The sequence below is a fragment of the Erinaceus europaeus genome, chromosome 12 (genome assembly GCF_950295315.1).
Source record: "Erinaceus europaeus chromosome 12, mEriEur2.1, whole genome shotgun sequence".
Classification (NCBI taxonomy): Eukaryota; Metazoa; Chordata; class Mammalia; order Eulipotyphla; family Erinaceidae; genus Erinaceus; species Erinaceus europaeus.
The window spans coordinates 19,719,738-19,747,531 of record NC_080173.1 but is presented as its reverse complement, the minus strand read 5'-3'; the positions used below and the strand labels follow the sequence as shown (position 1 = coordinate 19,747,531).

Here is a 27,794-nt window from a genome sequence, read left to right as displayed (position 1 = left end):
CAGGCATGAGAGTCTGTTTGCATAACCATTATGCTATCTCCCCCGTCCTAAATCCAGTCAATAGATATCCTCTGTGGTAAAAATATTCACACAGATTCCACACAAAATACTCTGTTTTGCTAAACTTCCCCCCCCATCTTTATCTGTGCTTAATAGTGGGTTTCTAACCATTTAAAAATTATTCCTACATGACTACAGAAGTGCTACATTTGATCTTTTATTTTCTGACTTTACTTTTATTTTTTATTATTTTATTTTTTTATTTCTTTATTGGGGAATTAATGTTTTACATTCAACAGTAAATACAATAGTTTGTACATGCATAACATTCCCCAGTTTCCCATATAACAATACAACCTCCACTATGTCCTCTATCATCCTTAATGGACCTGTATTCTCCCCACCCACCCACCTGAGTCTTTTACTTTGGTACGATATGTACATTTGATCTTTTAAAAATATTTTTTTAGATATTTATTTGATAAGACTGTGAGAAACAGGGAGACGACGCCTACAGCACTGCTCCACTGCTAAGTGAAGCTTCCTCCCTGCAAGTGGGGACTGAGGGCTTAAACCCAGGTCCTTGTGCATGGTAACATGTGCGAGTGTGCCACTATCTTAATGTTTTGTTTTGATTTTTTTTTAAAATACAGTCAGAAAAGTAGACAATATATGATTTTATTAATAAATAGTGTGAAAGCATCAGTGATAACTGTTTAAACATTAAATTCTTAACATCTAAGTCTTGGCTTTAATGTTGTGCATATTGGCTTCTATGGCACTGCAAGTAAACACATGAAAACATTTCCCATTTCCATGCATAGTATTCAACTCTTATCACCATTTACATAGTATTATAGACAAGGTAACCTCTGCAATAGTTATATTCACTTGGGACAGCCACAGTTAAAATGACTATGAAATCAAGCAAGAAGTAGACTATGTTCAATATGCTCTAGATGTCAGGCTGAAATGTTTAATGTTATTTAGAATTTATTTGTCTTTAATGGGACATCTTTAAACATATGAACGCTTAAGTGAAAACTGAGGAATGTGTTCTTTGACCCTAATAACAAAATTAACACAAAAGAAGGTGCTTGACTCTTCCTCTCAATGAAACAATGCTTTTGCTCATAATTGTTCTTTCCGGGCATCAATCACTTCCTTTGTTATTAATGAAAATGCAAGCAAGTTCAAACTCCGAAAGTCTGTCTTCAAGGGAAAGTTACAAAATTAAAAGAGTGGCTATTATTTTTTTTAAAGTCAGATTTCAGCAACACTAATGATATCAAGTAAATTTCTCAGTACCCATAAAGTATATTTCTGTGAGTTCTCTAGGGTGTGTAGATTTAGTTTACTTAAGAAGTAAAATGAAGTTTGAATAGTACAGTCTGTGGTGTGGTGACATCAGCAACTGCCAATTCTTGCCCGTCGACAAGGCCCAATTCTAAAACAGAAAGTATAATTAACTAAAGCAAAACAAACAACTGAACAAGTATGATGACAGCATACACACATACAGAGTATTATAATGCAGATGAACAAAAAATCTAGTTCTTAAAGAGATTTTTACAGTCTTATTTGTTTACTTATGTATTTATTAAGGAGGCGAGATAGAAAGAACGAGGACCCAGAGCAGCAGTTTGGCATATGCAATGCCAGAACAGCACTGGGGAACTAAGACACACAAGTACAGTGCTGTACCAACTGTGCCACATATCAGACTACTACAGAATATATATATCCTACTAAAAAAGCAATAAATCCTATTATTTCCTAAATATGTGAGTAAATAGAATATTATCACTTAAAGGCTTTAAGAGCAAATCTAGAACAAGCATTTCATATGTTAAAAAAAAAAAAAAACTAAATTAGTGGGTATGCTTAAATACCTTTCAATGTCTTGGAGAGATTTGGTCTTGTTCTTTCTTCAATAGAAGTTACCGACTAGGGAAAAAAAAAAGTATTTTAAGGTAAAACATGAAAAAAAAATTCATTTTTTAAATAGAGGTCAGGAGAAGAGAGGCAGAAAGAGAGGAAAGAGACCCACTGCACAGCAGGCTGGACTCCAACTTGGGTCTTGTACAATGGCAAAGCATCACACACTACCCAAGTATGCTATTTCACTGGCCCTAAATGAAATTAAAATTTCAGTATGATTTTATAAGAAGTGAACACTGGTCACCTGTAAGTAAAGTGTCCTATTCTTCCCCTCTAATGTGGCTGTGATGGCTGGAGATTTCATCTGCCTAAATATAAGAAAAAAGAAGGTATTATTTTGTGGAAAACAACACTAGTTTTTAAAACTGTAAAAAATCACAAAAATTTTTTCCATAATAATAGAAGTCGGGAACACTTACAGAGAAGCACTATTGGTTAGGTAATCTAAAACTTCCTGCAGTTTAGCTGATGAAGAAAACTGAATATTTTGAGGAAGCTGGCTACAGGCTGGGCAGTTGTCCTACATATATAAAACACAACAAATTAGTGGCACATGCAACTAGTAGTTTCTTTATAACAGTGAAATAAAATATGAAGTTGTAAAAAGAAAAAGTTTTGTTTCTTTTTTTACCCCTCCAAGTTATCACTGGGGCTCGGTACTAGCACTGTGAATCCACTGCTCCTAGTGGCCATTTTTTCCATTTTATTGGACAGTACAGAGAGAGATTGGGAACAGAGGAGGTGGAGATAAAGGAGGGAAGAGAAAGAAAGATAGCCACCTGCAGACCTACAGTGTGTCCCCTAGAAGTGGGGAGCGGGGACTTGAACCCTGGTCTCTGAGCACAGATATGTGCGCTTAAACACGGCACCACCTCCCAGTCCCTCATTCATTACTTCTAACTACTTATTAAAATTTAAAAATCAATGAATGCATAATAAAACATTTTCATTAGTTTATTACTAACCTTTCTCTCTGCTTCAAATGTGTATGTGTAGAGTCCATCTACATCATTAAATACCAAGTAGTTATTAAGGGGAATATATGCACTGTAATGAAAAAATAGAAATGTTTTATTTTTATATATCTGATCCAGGTCAAATCACAGATTTATATACTTATTAGAAAACCCATTAGGAACTTTCAGCACTGCATCATTCCATGTTCATAATGTTCACACCTCATTGCACTGAATAATCTAAATCCCCAGTCCTAAAATTACTGGATGCTTTTGCTCATATGTGAAATACCAATGACTAAAGCAAATGAACTTACAAGAATAAATGGTATCCAAACTGTTTCTTGGAGTTTGAGAACTACAGTGGCTATGGGATGGGGGGCAGGGAACTTTGGTAGGAGTAGGATGATTTTTACATACTATGTATAGGTGTGAGATTATACCCCTGACATTTTGCAGTGTACTGGGACTCAAACTGCAGTTTTCTAGAGATATGCTGGAAAGGGCAGTAACATATAAAACTCTCTAAAATCACGTTTCTAACCATCACATGAAACCAGTTGTCTTCATAAAGAACTAAAAGTAAGTACTCCTCTGTCCTTAACTGCATGATAAAGAAAGGAGACCTTAATTCTGATGGGCAGTTAAGTCTTTGTTTCTTTTTTTTTTTTTAATTTTTTAATTTTTTTAAACTTATGGTCCTTGCACTTCGCACCACCTGTGCTTAACCCACTGTGCTACAGCCTGACTCCCAAGTCTTTCAAAAGTTCTTAATCTTTTTGGTAACCTGGCCATTGCTTGCCTCTTTTTTATTATGTCTACCCATTGCTAGAAGTGTAAGTTCTTAGTAATCATTCATTTCTCTTAGTCTACACATACTTTGAGTCCAACACATTCATAACCCCTTATTTGCCACCTGTACTGCTAGTGACAAAATACTTTTTTTTTTTTTTCCTTTTACCAGAGCACTGCTCAGCTCTGGCTTATGGTGGTGCGGGGGACTGAACCTGGGACTTCGGAGCCTTAAGCATGAGAGTCTCTTTGCATAACTATGATGCTATCTACCCCTCACCCATTTTTTTTTTAATTTTTTATTTTATTTATTCCCTTTTGTTGCCCTTGTTGTTTTATTGTTGTAGTTATTATTATTGTTGTTGTCGTCATTGTTGGATAGGACAGAGAGAAATGGAGAGAGGAGGGGAAGACAGAGAGGAGGAGAGAAAGACACCTGCAGACCTGCTTCACCGCCTGTGAAGCGACTCCCCTGCAGGTGGGGAGCCGGGGCTCAAACCGGGATCCTTATGCCGGTCCTTGTGCTTTGCGCCACCTGCGCTTAACCTGCTGCGCTACAGCCCGACTCCCCCCCTCACACATTTTAACTTTCATTTTAACCTCCATTCCCCCCTCCCAACACACACACACACACACACACACACAAATAAAGTTCTTTACCTTGTGGCTATTTTAAAAACCTCAGTGGCACAGACAGCTAAAGAGAGAAAATTAAGATATTTTAATTCAATGAAAAACAAATACGTAGGGTGGAGGGTAGATAGCATAATGGTTATGCAAACAGACTCTCATGCCTGAGGTTCCAGAGTCACAGGTTCACCCCCCGTACCACCATAAGCCAGAGCTGAACAGTGCTCTGGTTAAAACAAACAAACAAACAAACAAACAAATATTCAAAGTCTTTTTTTAAGTCAGTAGTAAATCAGAACAAGGTTATTGACTATACACAGGTTAATAATATTTTATTTAAAAAACAAAATAACAAATATCTTAATTGTTTTAGACATAATCCAAATGGTAATATATGCTTTTCCATATTAGTGAATAGTCTACTATACCAGTTAAAAAGAAATCATAATGGGCAGGGGTAGATAGCATAATGGTTATGCAAACAGCCTCTCATGTCTGAGGCTGCCAAGTCCCAGGTTCAATTCCCCATACCACCATAAGCCAGGGCTGAGTAGTGCTCTCATTAAAAAAAAAGAACAGAAAGAAATTGTACTAAAATGCCCTCTTACTGCAAAGCACTATACCTGTGACATAATACAAGACAAAATATATACAAGTATATTATACTACCATCCCAGGTGATATCAAATTCCTAGAACATCAGTTTTCTGAGACTAAGCAACTATAGAAACAATTTTGATAGTTATCAAAAACTCAAAGAAAGAATACAAAATTAATCAATGGTCTTTTTCTCACCTGCAATGACAGCATTTGTGGAAGCTACTGCAGGTATGATTCGTTTTACTACACCTGAAAAATGTGGTTTAAAATATGGTTATTTCTTATATAACATTAGTAAATAAGAACATTATTATTAACATGATTTTCTTTTTTATTAGTGATTTAATAATGATCAACAAGATTGTAGGATAAAAGGGGTACAATTCTATTTAATATGATTTTCTTAAGCTTGTTTTTTGTCAAATCAGAAAACAGACCTTAATCATGAAAGTTGTCTTACACATTGTCACTATTTTGAACATGTTTAGGGCCATAAACAAATTACAGTAAAGAGTGGGGATATAGCATAATGGTTATGCAAAGACACATTAATGCCTGAGGCTCTCAAGTCCCAGGTTCAATCCCCCACACCGCCATAAACCAGAGCTGAGCAGTACTCTGGTTAAAATAAAAAAATAAAAATAATGTTTTTAATGAAAAAATTACAGTAGAGTCAACTTTGCATTAAGTTTCATATAAATGTAAGCTGGGGCCAGGTGACAGCACATCTGGTTGAGCAGACACCTTACCATGAGCAAGGACTCAGGCTTAAGGTCCTGATCCCCATGTGCAGAGGGGGAAATTCATGAGCAGTAAGATGGTGCTGCAGGTGTCTTCTTCACTCTCTCTCTCCCCCTTCCCTCTCAACTTCTCTGTCTTTATCAAAAATAAATTAAATTAAAAGACAGCTAGCAAATCAACAGTTTCTTTGTGCATGTATACATGAGGACATAAGGTAAAGTGCGGCCAAGTGTGTAAAGAGTTGGGGTCTTGGGATTCGGGCGGTAGTGCAGCGGGTTAAGCGCACGTGGTGCAAAGTGCAAGGACGGGCGGAAGGATCCCGGTTCGAGCCCCCGGCTTCCCCACCTGCAGGGGAGTCGCTTCACAAGCGGTGAATCAGGTCTGCAGGTGTCTATCTTTCTCTTCCCCTCCTCTCTCCATTTCTCTCTGTCCTATCCAACAACAATAATAATAACTACAGCAATAAAACAAGGGCAACAAAAGGGAAAATAAATAAAATATTAAAAAAAAAAGAGTTGGGGTCTCAAGCATGCCCAAGCTGGATGCTCAACATTGTCTGTGTCAGAATGATACTCTAGCACTCTCTTCCTCGCCTCAATACATAAATCTTAAAAACAAAAACAAAAAAACGGGAGTCGGGCGGTAGTGGAGCGGGTTAAGCGCAGGTGGCACAAAGCACAAGGACCGGAGGAAGGATCCTGGTTTGAGCCCCTGGCTCCCTACCTGCAGGGGAGTCGCTTCACAGGTGGTGAAGCAGGTCTGCAGGTGTCTGTCTTTCACTCCCCTCTCTGTCTTCCCCTCCTCTCTCCATTTCTCTCTGTCCTATCCAACAATGATGACATCAATAATAACTACAACAATAAAACAACAAGGACAACAAAAAGGGGTATAAATAAATATAAAAAAAATTTTTAAATTAAAAAAAAAACTAGAGGGTTGAGCAATGGTGCAACTGGCTGAGTGCACACATCACCATGCACAAGGACCTAGGTTCAAGCCCTGGTTCCCAGCTCCACGGAAGTTTCTTGAGTGGTGAAAACAGTGATGCAGGTATCTGTCTCTCTGTCCCGCCCCTACTGCCCGTCCCTGTCAATTTCTCTTTCCTGTCAAACACAAAAGAAGGAAAAAGATGGGGGGGGGGAAAAGGGAAATACTGGCCACCTGGAGGGATGGATTTGATTCATTATGCAGGCACCAAGCACTAGTGATAACCTGGTGGCAATAAAAGAAGTTAAAAGAAAACTAAGTAATGCCTCCTAATAGCGTAATCTCACTATAGGTCTTATAACTCTGATTTTATTTTAGGACATATGATTCCCTTGTTCAAAAAAAGTGGAACAAAGAGGAAAAGTGGGATTTCTCTAATGATTAACCAGTATATTTCCAAAACTGTTTTTGATTTTGATATTTTGATCTAAGTATAAGTAAAATAAGGCTGAGAGCAATTAGATAACATTCACAGCTATCCACCTAGTAAGTGTATAGCACTGCTCCAAAGTGCAGATTTTTTTTTAAAAATTTCTTTATTGGGGGATTATTGTTTTACAGTCAACAGCAAATACAACAGTTTGTACATGCAGATTCTTAACTAACAGGCTATGCTACACTCAGTAAGATTTAAACATAAGTCACCTATTTTTCCCTCATGTAATAATCTCAGTCATCTGATTCACAGAATTTACAAAAGAAAATCTTTTTTTTAATACTTTTTTTTAAAGGTTTTATTTATTTATTAATGAAAAAGACAGGAAAAGAGAGAGAAAGAACCAGACGTCACTCTGGTACATGTGCTGCCGGGGATCGAACTCAGGACCTCATGCTTGAAAGTCCGATGCCTTATCCACTGCGCCACCTCCCGGACCACTACAAAAGAAAATCTAAAGCCTCTCCCTCATCATCTTTGTTTTCACTCTGTAATTTGGATTCAGCAAAATATCAAATGCATTTCCCCATTTTTTCATATCAGAATTCACAGGTTAGTTATCTTAAAAGTTCTACCTTGAACTATTAAGAAAAAAATATAATTGTAACTATATTTGACTTGTTCGTTAAAAAACAAAAAACTGTAGGACAAAGTAACCAAGTTAACTTGGACTACAAAGGAACAACTACAAGTGATGGCCCAAGACTTCAAGTATAGGCAAGTTTCACAAGCTTCAAAAGGGTGAATATCTAAGACATGAAAAGAAGATGAGAAGGTTGAAAAATTGTTCCTAAGATATTTTAAGTTTAGTGGGCCAGGAGGTGGTACAGTAGATAAGGCACTGGACTCATGCATGAGGTCCTTGAGTTTTAATCCCTGGCAGCACATGTACCAGAGTGATGCCTGGTTCCTTCTCCTCCTATCTTTCTCATTAATAAATAAATTTAAAAAAAAGAAAATGGAGCTTTATTCTGAGTATGTGGAATACTCTGTCCAAATGTGCAACAGGTTGTCCTAGCGATAGCCTCTTCAGTTAAAGATAGAAGTGATTTATTTAATGTGATTGACTTGGGGCTTCTTTCAACCCTAAGTAAGTAATATTAAGTGGTAGAGAATGATTTTATTAAATTCCAAAGAAGTACAGTTAACTTCTATCAAATCTGGGATATCTAGAAACTGTAATTTCTGAACCTCAAAAGATGCTACTGTTTGACTGTTATTTTTTTCAAAGTGCTTCCTGCCCTAATCAAGATCATTCCCAAATCATAATTTAAGACAACGTATTAACTTACCCTGAGTGAGTCTATATGTAACACCTCTAATGTTATATTGTGATGCTCTTTCTAGTGATTTTTGAAAAATCCACTGAATATGATCAGGATCATCTCCATCTAATGGAACCCCTTCTGTAATAGGGGGGAGAAAGTGGGGGGGGGGGAAGAAAAGCACAAACATAGGTCAGTAATACAGAGAAATGGATAATAGCTCACGTAGTTTTGGATTGTGGAATTTGATCTATTACCTCCAAAAGGCTGCTCCTTAGGCCACTGCAGTATCCTTACATACTCAATACAGTGTTCTGGTAGTCTGGGCATAGATGCAATGGTACACATGGGAAAATTAACCTAAAAGCAGAGTTGACCTTTCTTAGTGGATTTTAACCAATGAACTGCCTTAAAATGTAACTTCTACATATGATTGAGTTTATAACCGTTTCTCTTAATTCACTTACTCTTTCATTTACATAATAAACAAAACAGTTATACTATTAACAAAATCTTTCAATAATTTCTCTCAAGTGAACATGCTTGCAGCAATATGTTTGCCTTACAGTTAGTTACCAGGGACATCAACACAAGTCAAATTAGGCCATGAGAAGTACTGAATAAATTCTCATGTATAAGCACTTTGTAACATTTACCTAATATATGATCTGAAGCTGTAAACCAAAAGGAAATCCAGTTAAATCAATATAAAATCATAAAATTATTTCTATAGATTAAAACTCCAATTATCTTCTAATGTGAATATATAAATTAGAGCCCCATCTCCGACAAGATCATTCTTATCCCTACTATCTTTACTTCCCTGAAACAGTCACAGGTTAAAGCCAAAGAAAACAGACCATCGCTTTAACCAACACCAAACTCTTACAATTTGACCTCTCTTCCCCAGCCAAATTAATACAAATTATATAGGCAGATCAAAACTATGATATCTAGTTCATTTCTTTCCTCAAAAAAAAATAGAATTTAAGTGGTCCAGGAGGTGGCGCAGTTGGATAAAGCATTAGACTCTCAAGCATTGAGGTCCTGAGTTCAATCCCAGGCAGTGCATGTACCAGAGTGATGTCTGGTTCTTTCTTTCTTTCCTCCTATCTTTCTCATGAATAAATAAAATCTTTAAAAAAAAAAAAAGGAACAGAGTTTAATTATCTTTCATATAGGTTAAAAAACTACAGTTACCACTGAAAACCCTGATTAATCCAGATTCTACCCCTAGCTACTAGAAGACAAATACAGGTGATTACCTGTGGCGGATACAGTTCCAGTGTGCATTCAATGCAAGCAGTCATTCCAGGCAGAATCACTCGGGCATTTCCTTTAAAACCTTCTGTCCCCCCGTCTATCAAAGGGACTATGGAGCTTGGATCTAATACACCATCTTCGTAATTTAGAAGAGATATCTAGGAGAATTATTTGAAGGGTTTAAAGGTATAGGGGGGTTAAGAAAGTTAAAAAAAAATTTAAAAAAAGAAAGCATAGTATTAATTAATCCTGTCAACTCAATCATAACAATATATCAAATCAAAAGATTATTGAATTAGCAAATTTTACCCTAAATCTGAAAACTAATGACTGGCAAGAAAGTATATTTAACTGGGAATTAAATAAGCTCTGATTTTTCAAACATACGATATACAATTAGAACTTTAAGAACTTTATTAGAAATAAGAACTTCAAAAAGAATCATCAAAAAGAGCGAAATATTTACCAACATGCCATTTATCCACCTTCTGGCTATGATAGAGTCCAGCCCACATACAATTATATGGAATTCTAGAAGGAAAAAAATGAATGTTTAGTTTCATTTTTCAAGTCATTGCATAAGGGCCAGGCAGTGGTACACCCACTAGAGCACACAAATGACCAACCCCTAGGACCCAGGTTCAAACCTGTAGTCAGTCCCCACTTGGAGGGAAGAAGTTACACAAGCAGTAAAGCAGTGTTGTAGCTGTCTCCCTTTCCCACTCTATCTCCCCCTCCCCTCTCAATTTCTCTTTATAAAAAAGAAAAAGGGGGGAAAAAAAAACATGGTCACAACGAGTGATGGCTTCATCATGCAGGCACCAAGCCCCAGTGATAACTCCGGGAGAAAAGAGTCATTGCACAAAATCATCATCCACACTTTCAAAACTCCTCACCTTCCTCACTCTTATCAGCATATAATAATGCAACTAATAGTGTGACTTAAAAATGAAAACAGGGGAGTCGGGCGGTAGCACAGCAGGTTAAGCGCACGTGGCGCAAAGTGCGAGGACCGGCGTAAGGATCCTGGTTCGAGCCCCTGCCTCCCTACCTGTAGGGGAGTCACTTCACAAGCGGTGAAGCCAAGTCTACAGGTGTCTTTCTCTCCCCCTGTCTTCCCCTCCACTCTCCATTTCTCTCTGTCCTATCCAACAACAACAACAATAACTACAACAATAAAACAACAAGGGCAACAAAAGGGAATAAATATTAAAAAAAAAAAAATGAAAACAGGGCAGGGGTAGACAGCATAATGGCTATGCAAAGAGACTCTCATGCCAGAGGGTCTAAGGTCCCAGAGTCAATCCCTTTGCACCACCATGATCCGGAGCTAAGCAGTGCTCTGGCAATAAATAAATAAATAAATAAATAAATAAATAAAACAGGATCAAATATGGAGAGTCATGAACAGGACTCAGTCATGAAGCTTGAAGTTCATCGCCAGGATCGCATGTTAGAGCAGAGCAGAGCAGTGCTTCTGTCACACCATCTTCTACTGCTCATAAAATATATAAATCTGGGGTGGGAGGGAGAGGTGCTGGCATTCTCTTTTCAACTATCTTACAGAAAAGCCATTATCAAAAGAGGAAAGCACCAGAATAGCCTTAAATTACTTAACAACCTTCAAAAAGCCGGCAACAGAGAAAAGATGTAGCCCACCTGCAGGGGAAAAGCTTCATAAGCAGTGGAGCAGTGCTGTATGTGTGCCTCCTTTCCTCTGTCGCTCACCCTCTAGCTAAAAAAAGCGGAAGGGGGCCCGGGGAAAGAGGCCAGGAGGTAGCGCAGTGGGTAAAGTGCACATGGCGTGAAGTGCAAGGACTGGCATAAGGATCCCGGTTCCCCACCTGCGGGGGGGGGGGGGGGGGGCGCCTTGGGGGGGGTGGGCGGAGTCACTTCATTAAGTGATGAAGCAGGTTTGCAGGTGTCTTTCTCTCCCCGTCTTCCCCTCCTCTCAATTTCTCTGTCCTATCCAATAATGACAGCAATGACAATAATAATAATAAGGGCAACAAAAATGGAGAGAAAAAAATGGCCTCTAGGAGCAGTGCATGGTGCAGGAATACTGGTGGGTTTGTAGAGGCACCAAACCTCAGCAATAACCTTGGTGTTAAAAACTAAAACAAAGATTCAGAATTTAGGGAGAACTATAGACAACTTACGTCGATAGAAAGTATCATTAAAATCTTGAATCTTGTTGAAATGTCTGGATACAGGTAAAGGAATTTTAACTTATGAAGTTTGTGACTTATAAGGTGAAGTTAGCAACATACTATATATACATATATATTTGTAAAAGGCCACAAATGTTAAAACCAGAATGCAAAGAATATGACAAAATGAACACAATCCTATTTCCTGCTAATGCCTCTTTTCTAAGTAACACTCCTACTTTGAACACAAGTTTCTCACATAAATTCCCATATCTCTGTTTTATGTCTGTTATACTTTCTGCTGTTTTAGCTTTTATGTAAAGTCATAAAACCTGGGAAAACAGAGTTCATGTGTCCTCAGATTCTCATTTATCAGCATCTAGTCAAGAAGTAATAAAAGTTTGTTTAGTGAACACAAGAGCATTATAGTATTTTTTTAAAATATTAGTTATTTTTGGATAGAGACAGAGAAATTGAGAGGGCAGAGGGAGACACCTACAGCCCTGCTTCACCACTTGTGAAACCTTCCTCCTGGCAGGTGGAGACCAGCGGCTAGAACCTGTGTCCTTGCGCACTGCAATATATGTTTTAACCAGGTTCATCACTGCCTGGCCTGTTACATTATAGTATTTATCCATACCTCTGCCACAATTTGTTGAAGAAATTATCCTTTGTCTACTGAATTATTTTGCATTTTTGCCAAACATCAATTAGCTATACTTCCACAAGCAGCATTTTTCTGGTTTCTCTATTTTGTTTTACTGAACGATGTTTTATCTCTATGAAAATTCCAGGGAGTCAGGTTGTATGTAGTGCAGCGGGTTAAGCACACATGGCGCCAAGTGCAAGGACTGGCATAAGGATCCCGGTAAAAGGCCCCAGCTCCCCACCTATAGGGGAGTCACTTCACAGTTGGTAAAGCAGGTCTGCAGGTGTCTATCTTTCTCTCCCCCTCTCTCCATTTCTCTCTGCCCTATCCAAAAAAAAAAAAGAAAATTCCAGTACTAATTACTGTGGTAGGGGCCAGGCGGTGGCGCACCTGGTTAAGTGCACACACTATAACTAATTACTGTGGTAATAAAATGAAGCTTAAAATTAAGACAATAATTCCTCCTATTTTATTCTTTTTTTAGAATTTAGATATTATATGTCTTTCCATATAAGTTTTAGAATATTACTAGCTATACCATCACCCAAATTTGCTGGGATCTATTAAATTAATTAAATAAATTTGGGAAGTAACATCATAACTATGTTGAATGATAAAATTCTTAAGCATAGAATAGCTTCCCTTTTTTTTTTTAAAGATTTCCTTTGATTTCTTTCATCAGCATTTAGCATAAAGTACCATCCTTATTTTGTTAGATTATACCTATGTATTACTTTTATGAGTGGCAGTGAATGGTACTGCATTTAAATTTCACTGCTCACATGCTGAAATAGAACTGATTTTAATATGGTGGATTGGTATCCTGGGAGATTTCCCACAGAGCAAATCCCAGCTACAAATTTATATAAAATACCAATTTTCCCAAGTCTGAAGACATGGGAACCAACACTCTCTTTCATTTCTTTTAGAAATAAATGTACTTCAGGGGTTGGGCGGTATCAGCTTAAAAGCTAAAAGCACATGTGGTGTAAAGCGTTAAGGATCCTGATTGGAGCCCCTGGCTCCCCACCTGCAGGGGAGTCGATTCACAGGCAGTGGAGCAGGTCTGCAGGTGTCTTTCTCTCCCCGTCTTCCCCTCCTCTTTCCATTTCTCTCTGTCCTATACAACAATGAAGGACATCAGCAATAACAATATTATCTGGGGAATGTTATGCATGTACAAACTATTGTATTTACTGTTGAATGTAAAGCATTAATTCCCCAATAAAGAAATAAATTATTAAAAAAAAAACAACAATAACAATATTAACCACAAGGCTACAACAACAAAGGCAACAAAAGGGGGAAAAAATGGCCTCCAGGAGCAGTGGATTCATGGTGCAGGCACTGAGCCCCAGCAATAATCCTGGAGGCAAAAAGAAAGAAATGTACTTCGTTCTATCTTTCAGTTAGTAATCTACTGTTTCCTACTAGAGAAATACAGGTTTAGTAAATCCAGTGCAGAAATTTACAATGCAGTAAAGGTAACATGCAATTGATCATGAACTTAAGGACAAAGATACAAATCAAAGGCACTGGCTATAAACTAAGTTTTTTTTTTTTATTATTTCTTTATTGGAGGATTAATGTTCTAGAGTGGCCAGTAAATACAATAGTTTGCACATGTAGAACATTTCTCAGTTTTCCACACAACAATACAAACCCAATAGGTCCTGTCCTCTGCCATCCTGTTCCAGGACCTGAACTCTCCCCCACACACACCCACCCCAGAGTCTTTTACTCTGGTGCAATGCACCAATAAACTAAGTTTAAATATAATGACAAAGAAATTCTATGATCTTGGGGGAGTACAGTGGTGGCACACCTGGTTAAGCGCACACATTACAGTATGCAAAAACACAGGCTTAATCCCCTGGTCCCTACCTGCAGGAGGAAAGCTTAATGAGTGGTGAAGTAGGGCTGCAGGTGTCTCTCTGGTTCTCTCCTTCTCCCCTCTCAATATCCCTATCTCTATTCAATAATTAAAAAAATGTTTTCTGAGTTTTACATATAACAATACAACCCCCACTAGGTCCTCAGTCATCCTTTTTGGAGCTAGTGGGGATTGTATTATTATATGGAAAACTGAGAAATGTTATGCATGTACAAGCTATTGTATTTACTGTTGAATGTAAAACATTAATCCCTGAATAAGGAAATTTAAAAAATATAAAAAAAAATAAATAAATATAAGCAAAAAATATTTTTTAATTCTATGATCTCAACTGAAAGACTTTATGGATACTAAGCAAACTACTGTCAGCAGATACCTCCGTAATTAAGTTTCCTGTCACTCATCTTCTCCTTAACTGTATTCTTTGTGCTAAGTATCATTTATAACAGAAATAGAAGCTTTAAAGAATAATCTTTTTCTCAAAAGGATACGGAACTACGTTGCAATTAGGAATTCTATCATTTAGAAATTCTGCAGCAACTTCTGCTTTAGGTCTTCCAACATCTTTGGGCCTACAGAAAAAATTATGTTATCATTCACGATATAAATCTAGGTAATGTACATAATTCTTTTGCAAACACAAAAATGTCTAAAGTGAATTTACTTGGAAGTAGAAAAAATAATTTTGCCTAAACATTTTTTTATGAATAATTCATCCATTAACACTGAAAGTCAACCCCTCAGTTGTTCCAAATTAAGTATTTGTGAGTTTTACTTTAACAAAAACATAAACATTGCTTTTCCCTCGAGCAAAGCATAGTAATGGCATGGTTTCTCATAATTTCTCACTGGGACATTTCTAAATATAAAGCACCTCATACTCAGGGCCTGTCAATAATTTTCCCTAGACCTCAGAAACTCTAAATGTTACTATTACAGATTGTGGCTATTAACATTGCTCAATGAGATTCGTTCTAGGAATGTAATATTATTTTATTGCCTTTTCCCCATGTGTGCTGATTTGGAAATCACACAGGAAGATGTAACCATGTTTTCTAAGAAGGAATAACTCCAAGGCTTATTATTATTAAACAGAGTACTGCTCAGCTCTGGCTTATGATGGTGTAGGGCACTGAACCTGGGACTTTGGAGTCTTGGGCACGAGAGTCTCTCTGTATCACTGTTATGCCATCTACCTCATCCTGATTATCTCAAGTTAAAGTCACCAGTATTTTCAGCACTTGGGGAGACATGAAGCTCTACCCTTGTGACATTTTCTCAATTAAAATAAATTAAAAAGAAAAGAAAAAAATGTTTTGCTTAGTACATTTACTACTCTCAGATGGGATTTTCTCATTCACTGTTACTCAGCCAGAGAGTCATATTTTGCCGTTAGACCCAGCATCCACATTAAAGGTTATCAAAGAGCAATTCTCATTGGCTACCATCACCTTGTTAGAGATTTAAAAAGAGGGCCAGGTGGTGGTACCAGTGTGAGTGCACACTTTTAACATGCACAGTGACTTAGGTTCAAGTCCCCAGCCCCCACCTGCAAGTGGTGAAACAGTGTTGCAGGTATCTCACTTTCCCTCTACAATAAAAGAAAGAAAAATAGAGGCCAGACAGCGGCGCACCTGCTTGAGGGCTCTCATAGCTTCACAAACAAGTGGTGAAACAGACTGCAGGTGTCTCTCTTTCCCTTTGCCTCTCTATCTCCCGCTCCCCTCCCATGTCCTATGTCCCTCTCTATGTCCTATCATATAAGGAGGGAGGGAAAAACAAAAACAAAAAAAGTCACCAGGAGCAGAGGCTTCATTGTGCATGCACCAAATCCCAGCAATAACCCTGGTGGCAAAGATAAGGAGAGAGAGAGAGAGAGAGAGAGAGAGGCTGACTTATAAATTAAAAAGGATTTAAAATGATAATATTCTATCAAAAAATTTACAAAAAATTCACTACTGATTTATTCCTCACATCTGATACATGACCTATTTCGTTTTTTAGTCATTCCTAATCATTTATTTCCAGATGCTTTCTGTATTTTGTGATGACTAAAATAATTCTCCCACCTTGTGCCATTTCAATTGCTCCTGAGTTTTCTCTCCTAAACACTCAGACTCTTTGCCCCTTCTATATTTATAACTGCATTGTAAAAAAAAAAAAAAAAAAAAAAAATCACTACCAAGACCTTGGTTCAGGAGTTCTCACCAACATATCTTACTAGGGCCTGATATTTCAAATACTATCAGCTTATTAAATAAAGAAGAGATGTATTACATGTCTTCAGACCACAATCACTTTTTTTTTTTTGTAATTCCTTTAAAAAGAAAAAAGCTTACAAAACTACTTCCAATAGAATGGCCAAACTTTGCTTGTAGAATTTTACCCAAGATGAGAATGACAATTATTTTAAATTAAATTAGTGTAGTTTCAAAAAAAATTATTAAACAGGGTCAAGTGATCACAGAAATGTTTTAAAAGTTAGATGTCAAACTTACCTAAATAAAAACTGCCTATTTAAATTGGAAACATCTATAGTGTCCATATCTATAACATGAATCTGTCTAAAACCAGATAATGCCTGTAGGAACAAACAAAAATTCAATTAAGGAGATGTTTCCTCACATTCCAAATTTTAAGATTTGTTTTTACTGTAGTCAAATCTACAAATTCTCAAGGTTAAATCCTGCACAACAGTATTTAAGGACTAAAATATTAAAAGCACACAATTTTTTAAATAAAGGTAAAATATGTTTAACTTGGTTTCCATAGTCTTCACCCAAAAAAGAGCAATTCCAGATGTCTATAACTGTTCTGATAATTCCATAAGCACATTTGCAAAAGTTTGTTGCTGCTACATTTTTAATGACTGTAACTGTTACTAATTAGCAGTGCTTGTCCTTTAGAATACTGTCTAAACCAGGAGTCAGGCGGTAGCACAGTGGGTTAAGCACAGGTGGCGCAAAGCACAAGAACTGGCGTAAGGATCCCGGTTTGAGCCCCCGGCTCCCCACCTGCAGGAGAGCTGCTTCACAAGCAGTGAAGCAGGTCTGCAGGTGTCTATCACCCCATTCCCTCTCAATTTCTGACTGTCTCTATCCAATAAAGATAATAAAAAATTTAAAAAAAAACAAACCAGAAACAAAACTTAAAATTTTAAAGTCAGCCCAGAGCAGTGAAACACTGGCAACAACAACAACAACAAAACAATTAAGACAACATGCTCTTCAGGGGTTGGGCAAGAGCACAGCAGGTTAAGCGCACATGGCACAAAGCACAAGGACCAGCATAAGGATCCCGGTTTAAGCCCCCGGCTCCCCATCTGCAGGGCAGTCGCTTCATAAGCAGTGAAGCAGGTCTGCAGGTGTCTGTTTTTCTCTTCCACTCTGTCTTCCACTCCTCTCTCTATTTCTCTCTGTCCTATCCAACAACAACAACATCAATAACAACAACAACTATAACAATAAAACAAGGGCAACAAAGGGGAAAATAAATTTAAAAAAATCTATATATATGTATAAAAAGACAGGGAGTCGGGTGGTAGCGCAGCGAGTTAAGCGCACGTGGCGCAAAGTGCAAGGACCAGCAGAAGGATCCCAGTTTGAGCCCCCTGTTCCTCACCTGCAGGGGAGTCGATTCACAGGCGGTGAAGCAGGTCTACAGGTGTCTATCCTTCTCTCTCCCTCCCTGTCTTCCCCTCCTCTCTCCATTTCTCTCTGTCCTACCTAACAACAACGACATCAATAACAACAATAATAAAATTTAAAAAAGACAAGGGCAACAAAAGGGAAAATAAATTTTAAAAAAATAAGAAAAAAAAGACAACATTTTCTTCATCTGGTCATCATACACGAGCATTTAAATACTTTTTTTTTTTAAATTGGTTTCCTGAAGGCCAGGAGTTGGTACAGTGGATAAAGCACTGGACTCTCAAGTATAAGGTTCTGAGTTCAATCCCCAGCATCGTATGTGCCAGAATGATACTGTGATTCCTTGACCTCTCTCTCCTCTCTCATAATCGAATAAATACTATGTAGTTGTTAAAAATAATGAGGCCATATCCTTTGTAATAAATCAGAACTTGAAGGCATCATGTTGAGTGAGACAAGCCAGGAGGAGAAAGATCAATACCAAATCATCTCATTTATAGGTGGAACTTAAGAACAAAGAAAAGGAAGACAGACATAAGGTGAAACTAGGTGACTGGGTGACTGGGTACTGCACCAAAACAAAGGACTCTGAGGAAGGAGAAAAGGGGGGAGGATGAAAGGACTCTGCGGCTGCCCAAGGGGAGATGACTTTGTGCCTGTGTGTTAAAGACTATTATATAGTGTGGTCTGGGAGGTAGCGCAGTGGATAAAGAATTGGACTCTCAAGCATGAGGTCCTGAGTTCAATCCCCGGCAGCACATGTACCAGGGTGATGCCTGGTTCTTTCTCTCTCCTCCTATGTTTCACATTAATAAATAAATAAAATCTTAAAAAAAAAAAAAAACAAAAAAAGGACTATTATATAAACAATTACCCCACCAATAAAATAAAATTTAAAGAACTGGTTTCCAGTTCATCACTCAAGTATCTTCCTCCAACCTTGCTGGCCTGTGTGTTTAGTGCTGAAAATCTTTTATTATCTAAGATATATATATTTGCCTCCAGGGTTATCGCTGGGGCTTGGTGCATGCACTTCTCCTGGAGGCCATCCCCCCCTTTTTTTGTTGCCCTTATTATTGCTGTTGTTACTGTTGGATAGGACAGACAGAAATCCAGAGAGGAGGGGAAGACAGAGAGGGACAGACACCTGCAGGTGGGGAGCCGGGGGCTCAAACTAGGATCCTTACGCCTACCCATGCTATGTTTCATGCCATGTGTGCTTAATCCACTATGCTACCACCTGGCCCCCCTCTAAGAGACACTTTAAACATATATTTCTAGAAGCAAACTTAATCACTGTAAATAATTTTTTCTTTTCCCCATGTGTAAATGTTAACTCTATTTTCCAGGGGTAAAATTTTGTATCACCTAGACTACTCTCTTTCATGACCTACAGCCATTATATTAGAAAACTAGGTTGGGGGTAGATAGTATAATGGTTATGCACAGAGACTCTCATTCTAGAAGCTCCAAAGTCCCAGGTTCAATACCCTTGCATCATCATAAGCCAGAGCTGAGCAGTGCTCTAGTTAAAATAAGAGAAAAATTGGGAGGGGAAGGGGAAGATAGTGAGGTAGAGAAACAGAGACATCTGCAAACCTGCTTCAGGGCTTATGACTTGATCCCCCTGCAGGTGGGGAGTAGGGGCTTGAAAATGAATCCTAGCTCTCTCTGGTCTTTGTGCGCTTAACCCGGTGTGCCGCTGCCCAACCCTTCCATGATGCAACAATTTTCTAAGTAATTTCTCAACTTTCTTTTCTGTTCTAGTTTGTTTTCTCTTTTTCTCCCCCTATGAAGGAAAGGAGAGACAGATATTCAGAGACACTGGCTTCACTGCTTGTGAAGCTTTCCTTCAGTACACGGGGACGAAGGACTTGAACCTGGGTCCTTGCACACTGTAATGTGTGCTCTCAAGCAGGTTTGCCACCAACCAGCCCTAGCAGGTTAAACTTTAAAAACAAATTATTTTAAAGATTTTATTTATTTATTTATTTATTAATGAGAAAGATGGGGAAGAGAGAGAGAGAGAACACCAGACATCACCTTGGTACATGTGCTGCCAGGGATTGAACTTGGGATCTCCTACTTGAGAGTCCAAAGCTTTAGCCACTGCACCACCTCCTGGATCACACCCTGCTTCATTTTTTAATCTCTTCCTCTCTCTCTCTCTCTCTCTCTCTCTGACTACAGCACTCATGAAAACCTCTCCTGTAAACCACTGTATTATCTCCACAGCACTGCTTCATTTTCTAAGAAATTCACTTTAGAATTTCCACTTTCCTCACGCCAAGGAGGCTTACATTATCAAGTCTAATCAATTCTCCCTCTATCCATTTTCATTAAACTGACAGGCCTTTTTAAATTCTTTTTTAACCAGAGGACTGATCAGCTATGGTTTATGGTGGTGTGACGGATTGAACCTGGGACTTTGAAGCATCAGGCATGACAATCTGTATGTAAAAGCATTATGCTATCTACCCCTGCCCTCAAAAAAACTTTTTTGTTGTTTATCTCTTTATTCTATTTGATAGGACAGAGAGAAATTGAGAGGGAATGGGGAGCTAGAGAGGGAGGCAGACCTGTTTCACCACTAGTGAAGCTTCTCTCTGCAAGTGAAAGACCAAGAGCTTGAACCAGGGTCCCCACGCATTGGAACGTGTGTTCAACCAAGTGTGCCACCACCCAGCCTAGAAAGCTATTTTATAGTTATCACAAATCAATAAAACCAATTATGTCACAACCAGTCTATCAATATATAGACATAGCTCCACAAAATAGTATACCCTCTCTCCTCTCTTAAAGGACATTTTCCTTTTTTTTTTGCCTCCAGGGTTGTCACTGGGGCTCAGAGCCTGCACTATGAAGCCACTGCTCCCAGTGGCCATCTTTTTTTTTTTTTCTTTCCATTGTTGTTATTGGATAGAACGGAGAGAAATCAAGAGAGGAGGGGAAGACAGAGAAGGGGAGAGAAAAGATAGACACCTGCAAATTTGCTTCACTGTTTGTGAAGTGTCCCCCTAGAGGTGGGAAGCCGGGGGCTCGAACCTTGGCTTCACTGCATGTGCGCTTCCACCGGGCCCCCTTAAAGGACATTTAAAATTTTTTAAATTGCCCAACATAAGAGATGAGGGAAAAAGTTTACTTTTTCCAAATTTTAGGGGGTACTAGCATACTAAAAAAATACCGAGTGACTTAGTGAACGATTAATGGCTTAGCAAAAAGGGTTTGACGCACTGATAACCTACATAAATGACAAGCCCACTACAATAACAGGAAAATCTGAGCAAATCAAGTAACAACTCTAAATTTGTGATTTCTATTTTAAACTGAGACAATATCTAGTGTGGCCAGATGGTGGCGCACCTGACTGAGCACTCATGTTACAGTGCACAAGGACCAGGGTTCAAGCTCCTGATCCCCACCTGCAGGGGGAAAGCTTCAGGAGTGCTGAAACAGGGCTGCAGGTATCTCTATCTCCCCCTCTCTTCTCAATTCCTTGTCTCTATCCAGTAATAAATAAATAAAAATATTTTTAAAAATGAGACAGTATCTATCTGCCTATTTGAGAAACAAATCAAATTCTTTTTTTTTTTACTTTTTTTTGTTATCTTTATTTATTTATTTATTGGACAGAGACAGCCAGAAATTGAGAGGGACTGGGGTGACAGAGAGGAAGAGAGACAGACACCTGCAGTCCTGCTTCACCATTCATGAAGCTTACCCCCTGCAGGTGGGGGCCAGGGGCTTGAACCTGGGTCCTTGTGCACTGTAACAGGTGCACTCCACCAGGTGCACCACCACCTGGCTCCCCAAATTCTCTTAAAATAATGTTAAAACCTAAGTTCTAGTTTCATTTCAGAGAAATTGATTAGTGCTTTGAAAGAAATTGAAATTTCTGTATAACAAAAAGCAGAGATGAAAACAGAAGAATTTGTATCAAAAAGCTAAAAGGTTGGTCATTTTGATTACTATCTGAAATTTGACTTGCTATGCTTATCGAACAAACAAGAGAAAAGATTAACCATTACAATAAAGAAATGTCCTAGAATGAGAAAAGTTTATCACAAATATAAATACTAATTATATAGATATATATTACCAGATTTTTGAGAAGCTCACATCCTAAGCCGCCTGCTCCAATGACTAGAACTTTACAAGTATCTAACAAAAACTGGAGAGACTGTAAAGAATGAAAATGCATATTAAAACTGGTAGATAAAAGCCCAAAGTTACAACAATAAAGCAGTTCAGCCACAAGACAGTTTGACGGCGCCATGAAAAATGCAACTGAGGATAAACAGCAGCACACTTTGGACTTAACATATTATTTTAACAACGTAGAGCCAGAAATTCTGTAACTCTAATGTATTGCGTTTTTAATGTTTTTAAGTGGACTTTTAAAAGATTGTGCTTTCTTTCTACCAGAGCACTGCTCAGCTCTGGCTTACGGGGATGCTGGGAATTAGGGGTGGGTCCCCTTCGGTGCCTCAGGCATGAAAGGCTTTGCACATAACCATTATGCTATCCCCCTAGCTGAACAAGGTGTTTTCAGATATAAATTTAAAAAAAAAAAAAAAAAAGGTAAGAACAGTAACTGTTAGGTGTCCAGGTGGTGGTACACACCAGGGTTCAATTTTCCAACCTCCACCTGCAGGGATAAACTTTCAAGAGATAGAATAGTGCTGCCTTTCTTTCTTTGTCTTTATAAAAGAAAACAGAAGTCACTGGAAATGGTGGGGTCATTTTGCAGGCATCACTGAGCACCAGCATTAATACTGGTGGGGAAATGGAAAAAAAAAAGGCTGCTTTTTATTACAGTGTATTAAATTTGTTAGGGGGAGTATACACAACTTTTAGAAAATGCACATCAACACAAATACAACTGAATCAACAGAAATATCTTACATTATCAGGTAAGAAAAACTCAGTAACGTAAGAAAATATAGTGGCTTATCCACAGAAATAATTAGTATTGTATATTCTTGGGTCAAACCCAAGAATTTGCACATGATTTTACCAGGTGTGCCCTTTTACATTAATTTTAAGAATAATCTTTCTATTTCAAAATATTATCTCTTTATAAACACAAAATGTGAAAATTTACTGCAAAGATTTTTTTTTTCTATTTGTGATAAAAATCAGGTTGCATCTAAATGAACATTTCTTTTAAGTCAGATGTTACAAGTCCAAAATAGCAATCACATAATTTTGAAATGCATTCCACTGATTTCTAGGATGTTCATTTCAATGGAATTTCATTATTTGGCTAAGTACAGTTATGTTCCTATCAAAAGTAATTTCTCAAAGCACGGTTAAAAAGGAGTGTCTCCAAAGTCATTTAAACTGAAATTTAAGTCAAGTATAGAATTTTAAATGAGGCCATAAGCTTCCTGCACCCTTAAAGTTGTCACCGTCTTACATAAGAAATATGAAAATAGTGTCTCAAGCATTAATTATTCATTTATTGATAAACAATAAGTATTTCAAGATAACAATCTGATTAGTATTTTTACTATAAGAGCAAATTGAAAAGTAACATTTTTAAAATTTTTGAAGCATAAGACTATTAAAGGAGTTATTTAAAAATAAATGTTTCTCACTTCAGTGCTGGGTTCGAAATCAGGGTGTGTGAAGGGTCCAGATCGCTCGAGGAACTTCTTTACATGGTTCCAGCGACCATCCCAGTCTCCAGTGTCCCCACACCCACCATCAACAGCCATTCTGCACAGAACACAGTAAATTCAGCTGCAGAGATCAGTATGAAAAAGCCACACCTACAAGTCTTATGGGTCCCCCAAATGAAAAGGTAACACCAGACCTGCTCAAATAAAAAGGGAAATAGTCAATGTGGTTATACTTCAGCATTCAATTGACTCTACCCCCCCAACTATTATACAATTTATTTAAAGTTAAGAACCACACATGCTTGATGAAATAAATCAGTTTATGTCTCTGGGTTCCTAAACCAACTCAAGATCAAAGATGGTCAATTAATGATAAATGGCCTGTTCTATACTTAGATTTGTAAAAGATCACTGCAAACTTCCCAATCTGTTTCTTCAACACGCTTGGATTAGTAAACATCATTTACAAGGGAAAGAATATGGGGAGTCAGATGGTAGTGCAGCAGGTTATGCGCATGTGGTGTGAAGCGCCAAGGACAAGTGAAAGGATCCTGGTTCCAGCCCCCCCCCCCCCCCCCCCCCCGCAGGTATCTATCTTTCTCTCCCCCTCTCTGTCTTCCCCTCCTCTCTCCATTTCTCTCTGTCCTATCTAACAACGAAGACATCAATAACAACAATAACATATAGAAAATGTCAAAAAAAAAAAAAGAAAAAATATGACTGTCCCTGAAACTCCACTTTCAGAATCTGATGCTTCAAACCCAATACAATTAGCATCCTTTCTATCTTTGGAAAATATTCTGATGAGATAAATTTTCATTCGTTTTTTTTTTTTTCCTCTGACAAGTCCAATAAAAAAACGAAGTCTTAATACTACCAGTTGGTTTTTATTGCCACCAGATTCAAAACTTTAGGTTACAATTAAACCACAGATAGGCATTGCCATCATCTAGAAACATAATCAAGTTAGGCCAAATCCTCTAGCAAGCTATATGTATTGTATAATCATTACAAGATTTAAGTTTAGTTGTGATTTTTCTCTTCTCCTATAAACATGCAATTACCACCTTCAAATAAATCTGCAATATCCACTTTCTACAAAAGGACTCAAGAAGTATTGCCAAGCAACGTTTTAATGTCACAACTAGGTTTGGTTCTATCATTAACAGCATTGTGACCTTGAACAGATTACTAAACAGCTATAAAGCTTATCAATGGATTGTAGCTACTTCTTAAAAGTCAGAATGAGGATAAAGAGCTAATCCATTAAAAAAGGCCTTAGTACACAACTTGGCATTGCAAGCATTCAAATGTCAAGTGTCATTTTAAGCAAAAATGGAAAGAAAATGAAGGATGGGAAGGAATGTGAAATTAAGTTTGTCGTTTCAGTCCTCCTACAATTGAAATCCAACTGAGGGAGATACTTCAAAGACTAAAAGCAGTAGCACTTGGAAATGACACTGTAATTCCTAACTCACCCACACCCATTCACAAGTATTCTCTTCCCATGGAGGGAGGAGACAAAATTGGGTGGCACTGACAAGGTAGATGAACACTTTAAATCTAACTCATTAACATGAAGCTTAAGCATCTGATAAGAAATGGGATGTGTAATAAAATGGAGGAAGTAAGGCTCTTTGGGGTCAACCCCCTTTCTGGAGGAACTAATTATTTTGCGAAAATGATGGGAGTGCTGGATACAATACCTGGCAGGTAAATTTCTCATTTAAAGTTTGCAGTGAATGCTGTCTCTGTGTTTATATAAAGCCAAAACAGAATAAAAATTTTATAAGTCTAATGTCCGTTTCACATAAGAATTCTCTGTTCACAAGGTCCCGGCTCTGACAATTTGGAATAGAGGGTGGGGCATCCCAAGAGTATTTCTGCAAGACCTTTGGGTCAAGCATCCACCCTGCAAAACCTGCTGAGATGCACCCGGGGCTCGGCGCCCGCCCGAGACCAGAAGCGGCCCGCCGAGAGCCTGGGGCTGCTGGACGGGGGTCGGGGGATGAGGCCGCGAGGCCTGCGCTCCGGGTGCCCCCCTCCCCGCCCCCCGGGCCCGCTGCGGCTGGTCCCCCAGGCCTGGGGTCGGGGGAGGCGGGGGTCCCCGGAGAGGGCCCCGGCCTCCCGGCAGCACTAACTTCTCAGCCAGCAGCTCCTCTATTCTCCTTCTTTTCTTCTCCCTAAAAGAAAGAGAGAATAAAAGAAGGGTCAGCATCACGCTACATACTGGGCGCCGCGAGGAAATGGGGGGCGAAGGGACGGGACGAGAAGGGTAGAGGGAACCCCCGGTGGCGGCAGTGACCGCCCACTGCCATGCTCTCTCACAACCCTGCCAGGACTGGCGAGCCTGCAGAGCCAGGGTACTTACGGCTCCTCGCCATCCGCCATATTGTTCTCCACCTCTTCCCAGGTGCCCCCACGGCGGGCAGGGCTTACGGTGCAGAGCGGGGCCTATCAGCAGGGCGGGGGCGGGGCCTATCAGCAGAGCGGGGGCGGGGCCTATCAGCAGAGCGGGGGCGGGGCCTATCTGCAGAGCGGGGGCGGGGCCTCTGCAGCAGGGCGGGGGCGGGGCCTATCTGCAGAGCGGGGGCGGGGCCTATGGGGCAGAACAGTGGGCGGGGCGAGGACAAGTGCGCTAGGAAGGGAGGGCCAAGCGCCCTGGGGAGGGGCGGGATTCGAGTTTCTGAACTATCTTGGGCTCCAGGGACTTTCACTTGTAATTATAATCTTGATTAACTACACTTAATTAGATAGGTTTTATCCTGTATATAGTGTGCTGTTGCTGCTTCGGAATACATACGTAATACATCATTTATACAATTCATGTTCATACGTTATATATGTTGTATGGGTCACAATAAAAGGCTATATTCTATGGAAACAACACTCTAAGAGTAACCCTAGGAGTCCAAAAATTTCCCTTTGAAGCAAGGCATCCAGGGAATTTTTCTCTTTCCAACTGTCAGGACGGCTCCAGTGTCTGTACATAATTTTTTAAATATTTATTTATTTATTTATTCCCTTTTGTTGCCCTAGTTGTTTTATTCTTGTAGTTATTATTATTGTTGTCGTCATTGTTGCATAGGACAGAGAAATGGAGAGAGGAGGGGAAGACAGAGAGGGGGAGAGAAAGACAGACACCTGCAGACCTGCTTCACCAGCTGTGAAGCGACTCCCCTGCAGGTGGGGAGCCAGGGGCTCCAACCGGGATCCTTATACTGGTCCTTGCGCTTTGTGCCACCTGCGCTTAACCCGCTGTGCTACCGCCCGACTCCCTGTGCATAATTTTTAAGAATAAAACTTGTCAGGGCAGGGGAGATAGTTTATAGATTATACAAAAACACGTTTATGCCTGAGGTCCCCAAAGTCCCAGGTTCAGTCCCTGGTACCACTACAAGCCAGATCTGAGTATTGTTCTGGTTAACCAGTAAATGTAAAACAAGACAAAAACCAAAAGAATAAGACTCAAATTTGGGGTGTGACATGGTCAGATTTTTATTTTCTTTCCCTGTGAATATCAATATTTCTATTTTTGTGTGATATCATGACATTTAAATGTTAGGAAATCAGTGGGAGAAAATTAATTTTTAAGTTAGTAGATAATTTTTTAAAAATTATTTATTTATTTTGGATAGAGACAGAAAAGTTGAAAGAGAAAGGAGAGGGAGAGAGGATGAGAGAGAGACCTGTAGCACTGTTTCAACGTTTGTGAACTTCCCCCCTGCAGGTGGGGCGGGGGCTTGAACCTGAGTGGCTGAACAGTGTAGTGTGTGTGCTTAACCAAATATGCCACTGCCTGACCCCAAGTAAAATTAAATTGACAAAACTTTTTCTAGGAAAAATAAACCGAAAAGGCACACACAAAATGATTTCAACAATCATAATTTCATCACTTAAATGGTGTTAAGAGTTTTTTAGTGTCTTCTTGAAAATTAGGGCTTAGTGTCAGAAAGAACAGTTTAAATCCTTCCTATATGCTTATAGATGTATGGAGCTATACTCACAAAATGTATGTATTATAAAACAGTGGTAAATCAATAGATTCGTTTTTAAAAAGAAATCCTTACCACTCCACTGTTTGAGTATGAGACCATAGCACTTCTGTGTGTTTATTTGTAAAATGGGAGTAATACTAAATATTTGTAATACTAAGAATTTAAGTAAAATCCACAGTGATTCTTAAAAATATTGCCCCTGATTGGTCACATCAACA

At 38.8% G+C, this 27,794-nt stretch overlaps 1 protein-coding gene across 5 annotated transcripts; it reads right to left on the bottom strand.

The window, feature by feature from the left end:
• Nucleotides 1-662: 662 nt before the first annotated feature.
• On the bottom strand, nucleotides 663-26,049 carry UBA3 (ubiquitin like modifier activating enzyme 3). Of its 5 annotated transcripts, none has more exons than XM_007523321.2 (18): nucleotides 25,950-25,984; nucleotides 25,720-25,761; nucleotides 23,555-23,675; nucleotides 22,054-22,134; nucleotides 16,803-16,885; nucleotides 14,796-14,876; nucleotides 11,771-11,814; nucleotides 10,078-10,142; nucleotides 9,614-9,769; nucleotides 8,606-8,708; nucleotides 8,376-8,489; nucleotides 5,115-5,168; nucleotides 4,350-4,386; nucleotides 2,907-2,988; nucleotides 2,361-2,461; nucleotides 2,186-2,249; nucleotides 1,893-1,947; nucleotides 663-1,447 (listed from the first exon to the last, which is right to left on the bottom strand). In XM_007523321.2, exons 1-18 carry the CDS (start codon nucleotides 25,967-25,969, stop codon nucleotides 1,359-1,361), a joined length of 1,392 nt encoding a protein of 463 aa, XP_007523383.1. In that variant the 5' UTR covers nucleotides 25,970-25,984; the 3' UTR covers nucleotides 663-1,358. The 5 variants fall into 5 exon arrangements, with proteins under 5 accessions (XP_007523383.1, XP_016043728.1, XP_007523384.1 ...); XM_016188242.2 differs by lacking the exon at nucleotides 25,950-25,984 and adding an exon at nucleotides 25,285-25,329 and having other exon boundaries at nucleotides 25,720-25,749; XM_007523322.2 differs by lacking the exon at nucleotides 25,720-25,761 and having other exon boundaries at nucleotides 25,950-26,049.
• Between the last annotated feature and the right edge of the window lie 1,745 nt (nucleotides 26,050-27,794).